The 6,099-nt window shown below is 37.2% G+C and overlaps 1 protein-coding gene across 1 annotated transcript; it reads left to right on the forward strand.

Moving 5' to 3' along the window:
* Positions 1 to 2,015: 2,015 nt before the first annotated feature.
* Positions 2,016 to 5,368, forward strand: LOC131047472 (uncharacterized). The gene has a single exon (XM_057981379.2). It carries the CDS (start codon positions 2,193 to 2,195, stop codon positions 4,917 to 4,919), a length of 2,727 nt encoding a protein of 908 aa, XP_057837362.2. The 5' UTR covers positions 2,016 to 2,192; the 3' UTR covers positions 4,920 to 5,368.
* Positions 5,369 to 6,099: the final 731 nt, after the last annotated feature.

Consider the following 6,099-nt stretch of genomic DNA (forward strand, 5'->3'; position numbering starts at 1 on the left):
GGAGGATGTGATGGGTGGAGAGAGAATGAGTGGGAGAATTAAAAAATCATTTTAATTCCAAGTGGAAAAAAGGGAATTAAATTAAATAAACGAGGAGATTTATTTAATTTGACACATGGCTTATGAATTAAACTCATTTTGGAGGAAAAATAAGAAAATGACATTTAATTAAATAAATATAGAATTTATTTAATCAAATGGGATCAAGAGGGTTAGATAGGCAACTTAATTAAAGTAATTTAGTCAAGGTCATAGAAGAAATGAGCTTTAATTAAATAAAAGAATTATTTAATTAGTGGCTAGACTTTAGGAGAAAGAGGGTAATGAGAATTAATTTGATCATATTATAATGATCAAATTTAGGTGTCTATACTTCCTAATAAAATTTCGCTTGATCCTCCATTAATGACACTGCCCACTTTGACAACTTGTACACCACCCTATTTCCATTTCTTAACATACGAAAAGTTTTGAAATCTTTAAAAGAAAATAAAAGGTTTCTTATAATTTTGACAATTTTATTTAAATTCCAAGTAGGACATTTACCCACCATAATAGCATTAATAATTATTTGAGAATCGCCTTCTAAATGCAATTTCATCACCAACATTCTTTTGGCCATCCTAATTGCTAGTAGTGCCACTTGATTTTTGGCTTCATTATTCGAGTCGTCATTCAGCCTTTTAGCACCAAAGGCTAGAACATTGTTGTCCCAATCTCTTGGCACAAACCTTGCTCCTGAGGGTCTTAGATTCTCTTTCTACGCACTGCCAAAGTTGACTTTCACCCAGCCTATTTCAGACTTCACTCATTCATCACCAAACTTCACCTTGGGATCCAAATCAATCTAGACATGCCCAGTAATAGGCCTATATGTCTATTTATATTTATTATTTAATCATGTATTTAATTTATATATAATTAATATAACTATATTTCGATTGATCCCATTCTGTGATGGTTAAGTTGTGGCATTATTAATATCGAAAAAAATATAATGATATTTATTATTCTATATAATATATTATTTAATATAATCTTATATGTATATACAAAATTGCGATATTATTTGATATTAACATATACAAAGTTAGAAGAATTAATTTGACGATGGTTAGTATAGATAGATGGGTAGATAGTTAGACTGCAATACACTTAAACATGGTTGACTACATATGAATTATCTTTCTAATTCATAGGTTTTGTTTTAGTTGTGTTTGGGTTCCTATAAATAGATGCATAGTTGATTTGAAGATATCACTTCTCTATAAGATTTTTTTTTGCATATAAATAACATCATTTTTTAAAGGACCTACCAATTGACCTCATGTAGGGGAAGAGCACCAGTAGTCGTCATAGCTAACTTCGCGCACCCACAGATCCTAAACGGTACATTGGATTTTGATTTTTTTTTAGTTGTCTTCGTATGCGACTTAACTGCTTATAGCTATTGATCTGGCTTTTGGGTAGTAACGATGCACACAGTGAAATAGTTATGCACACAAAGGTCAAAAAGTACACATTTCAAAGTGTCGCTTGATACCTAACTAAAGATATTCCAGTAACCGTCCACTTAAAATCACCAGTACTTGTGGACAAATGTCCCAATAGTTTTGCACAAATGTTCCAATAGTGGTGGACAAATGGGCCAATTATGAACAAAAAATTCCAAAAATTGATTGACTATTGATACAAAACAAATTTATTAATGATGTTTTCACTATGACGGTTATTGGAGGTCCCTATGACAATAAAATGTCGGCTATTAGAACCATGACAACTATTGATACTCTTCCCCTAATACATAAATGAATCAATTATTTTTCTTAATTAACCTTCCACACCTCCTAGACATTACCCATTACACACCAAAATAGCCTTTTATTTTTTCCACACCAAAATAGCCTTTTATTTTTTCCAATACGCAACCAATTTTTTATACTCTTTCCCGGCCAGCACCCTAGAATTTCCCAAATTTTTTGGCTACTTCTAAGCTATTAAAGTTCAATTCATAGGTGAAATTAAACAGTACCATTGTGAAATCGCTAGAATCCGATGCATTTTATTCACCAGTACAAAATAAAGCTATTATTTATCATATTTCCTCGCATGGCGTGGGCAGAAACAAGAAATTTAAAAAGCGAAGAGGCCAAAAGGGCTTGAGGAAGAAGAAAACCAGTGTGCGATTTACGATGGCTCCAAAGAGGAAGAGAAAGACCCAGCAAGTTGCGTATGGTAGAAAGAAGAAGGAGTTGCAGCAGGAGGAGCACGAGGAGGAACAAGACCAGGAAAAGGATCAAGAGCAGGAACAACAGGAGGAGGTTGTTTTGAAGAGGAGCTCCAGCTACAGCAGCAGTGATCGAGATGAAGTCGGCCCTATAACGACACCACAACCAACAACAAAAACCACCACCACAAGCATCATCAACATAGTGTCATCGAGCAAAAAAAAGGCAAGAAAAGGTAGGCAAATTTCATTCCAGAAGGCTAAAACGATTGATTTTCTTAAACAAACTATGCAACCAGTTCTTTTGTCAAACACCCATTTGGCTGATTTGTCTAAACACGAGGAGGTCTTTCAGAAATTGGGTTTGTGGGAGTTCGCGAATTTTGATTTTGATTTAGAACCTAGTATAGGTGACTTGGCCCAGCTTGTCATCACATATGACCCTGGAAATCATTATAGTATTGTGAAGGATACAAGGATTAGGGTCTCCAGGGCTGATTTGGCCAAGAGTTTGAGGATTCCTTACAAGAAGGAGAAAAACTCCAGTTTTCTTGAAATGCCTGATTTTGAGGGCACACCTGGTTACTCAATCAAGAGTTGTGGCGCGGAGGGGATTAAGGCTGCTTTGTATTTTGTGTCTTCTAGGGTCTGTCCCTGTGATGACCCAAGTTTGATCTCAGAGGAGATGCTGGGCCTGGTAGAGAAGGCTTTGAAGTCGGAGCAGAATGTTGACTGGGCTAGTCTGATCTGGTCGAGGGCAGAAAAGGAGCTCTTACAGAATAAAGAATTGGTGAAGTTCTACTATGCCTTGCATTTCCAGCAGTTGATTAGAAACCAGAGGCCTGATTTACTGTCGAAGGATCCGACTGAGGCTGGGCATGGAGAAGATGAGAATATCGTCTCGAGTTCAAAGATTTTTGAGGATTTGGAAGGTGCAAATGTTGACAATGAGGGGGATGCGCCTGAGGATGGAGGGATTCTTGATGAGAAACAGGATGAGGAGGGTTTGCAGCAAAATATAGAATCAGAAAATGATGATAAGGAAGTAAGCGACGTGATGGACCAACGGGAAGTGGAACATGTGGTGGACCAACAGAGGGTGGAAGATGTTTCGGACCAACAGGAGGTGAAAAGTGTGCTGGATGAACAGGTTGTGGAAAATGTGTTGGATCAACAAGGGGTGAAAAATGTGTCGGATCAACAACGAGAGGAAGATGTGATGGATCAGCAGGTAGCAGAAGAAAATGATGGAGTTGGGAGTATGAGAAACGATGAGGACACGCACAGTAGCAAGGGATTAGTAGATATGACGCTTCGGCCATGCAACATTATTGTTGAAGAAAAGAGAGAATCTGATGAAGACAGCAGAGGTTCAAGAAGATTACAGAAGGACAATAAGAAGTTGGATGGGCCAACCGAAGCATCCTCACACGGGGAGCATTTTGTTAGGCCTCCTTCAATAGATAATGAACTATCAGAGCATGAGAAGGGCACAATGTCCAACTTGGATGCCTGCCTTGGAAAGATTACATCACCTGGGCAACTATTATCTGAATTTGATAATGGTATAATGGCCACCACTAATGCCAATTTTGAGAAGACCATTGCGGCAGAGCCCCAATTTTTAGATGGAGGCAAAGCCACAATGTTGAATTCTACTGATTACCTTGAGAAATCCATTCCAACAGAGCCCCAATTTATAGATGGAGATCCAGCCATGATGTTGAATTCCGCAGCCCATCTTGAAAAAAATACTTCAGCTGAACAGATGATGTTTGAAATGGGAAAATGTATGGGTTTGAATCCAGGTGCACACCTGCCAACTTCCACATCAGCAGAACATCTGTTGATGTCAGAGCTAGAGAAGGGCATGAACTTAAATTCAGCTTTACATGTCCAGAGGGATCCTTCACCTGAGAATCTCATCATGTTTCTGAATCAGGGCCCGTCCCATTCTGGAAATGTTAGAAAGAAGGAAATAGATGAAGATAATGAGTTTAATGGTGCCTCTGAGAAGAAGCATAGGTCTGATCTTCCTTTGAGTTTTGGTGCGTGCATGGCAAATGTGTATGAGTACTTGCAAAGGGCTGAAAACTGTTATATGAATGAGAAGCAGACACTCACTCAGAGTGCTAATGGCGAGATTCAAGATTTGTATCAGCAGTTGAACCAGAGGGATTATGCAATCCAACGGCTGCAGATGAGCAAACAAGAAGAGCAGCAGAGGGCAATAGAATTCTCTAAGCTAAAAAATAATTTGCTTCTTACAAATAAAACATTTTTTGGCTACACCAAAGCCTTGGAGGAAGCACAGGATACAATTAACCACTTGAGGGAGACAATTCGACTACAGGATTCAACCATAGGAGACTTACACCAGCAGTTAGAACAGAAGCAGACGCTTATGGAAGATCTAGAAATTTATTTCAAAGAGCATATTGGCCATTTGAATCAATACATGAAGGAGAAGAATGAAAAGTTACTGAATGATCTTGACAAGGGTATGCATAAACAAGCAAGTCTGGAAGAAAAATTAGATATGCTTAAAGCTCAGATTGAGAAACAAAAATCAGGGATTGAGAATCAACAACCAGAGTTTGAGAAAGAACAACCAGAGATTGAGAAGGAACAACCAGAGATTGAGAAAGAACAACCAGAGATTGAGAAAGAACAATCAACACCTCCAACTTAGAACAATTTATTAGATCCCTTATGACTGGATGGTAGAGATGGGATTCTGGAGAGATAAGCATAAGCAATATTCAACACGTCAAAAGTATGCTTATTCTGCTTAAAATTATATAAACTGACAAATTAATGTTCAATTCTATAAACTTTTGTCCAGAGTTTCCTTACTGTTGTACAGTCATAGACTCATAGTTTGAACCCTGGGATAGGATGGCCTGAGAATCGCTGCTTCACATTTGGGTATTCTTATCTAAGCTGACTGTTTCAGTTTCAGGAGGCAGTTTGAAACTCTTAAACGGGATATTCTGGAATCAAATAGTACTGAAATTTGCAGTAGTTTATTACTGTGCACAACAAGGTGGTCCAAATGAAAGGAAGAATGGCTAATCCTTCGATTTTTGGTTTGCATATGGCTCAAAATTATTCAATACCAGATCTTTAAACTCTAAGCTATATTGTGTTTGCTTCTGCATGCTCCTTTTTTGTGTTCAACTAAACTATGGTTTGAGAACTATAGGACTGATAATTATCTGCAACCCCGCATCTTGAAAAGTGGATAGTTTAAATTCAGCATGTTTTAACAAATTACGGCTTGAAAACTATAGGATCAATAATTTTCTGTGAAATATTTATCTTGAAAAGTGTATAGTTTAACTTTGGCACCTTTTTTGATCTTAGATGCATAGGACTTAAATATCTGTGCAATTCGTCCTGGAAAGATGGCAGTTTAACTTTGCATGTTTGAAGCTGAAGTTTTTGTTGTGCGTTTTAATTTTATAAATTATTTTCTTACAAGATTATGGCATTGCTAGAGCAAGTCAATGCTAGGTAGAGTGATTACGAGTTGATTTCTTTGCAGAAAGTTTTGGTTGGTTATTTTTTACAATGTACATACAAATTGTTTGTTCTTTAGTGAAATTTGGTATCACAGCCAACAAAAAACGATCTACTAATGGGATACACTTACAGACCTATTTTTGTGGTAGTTGCTTAAAGCCTTAGGAAATTGCAGATTCTACTAATTTGAGCTTTATTTGTGGACCTGCAATTGAGTGTGCTTTCAGTTATCATGACGGTTGCCTTGGAACCTACAAGCTCGTTTATAAAAGTAAGCATATTGCAAAAATTAGGTTCAAAATTTCTGATTGATAATGACAGAACTTTAACATATAGAAGTCAAGGAC

The sequence above is a fragment of the Cryptomeria japonica genome, chromosome 7 (genome assembly GCF_030272615.1).
Source record: "Cryptomeria japonica chromosome 7, Sugi_1.0, whole genome shotgun sequence".
NCBI lineage: Eukaryota > Viridiplantae > Streptophyta > Pinopsida > Cupressales > Cupressaceae > Cryptomeria > Cryptomeria japonica.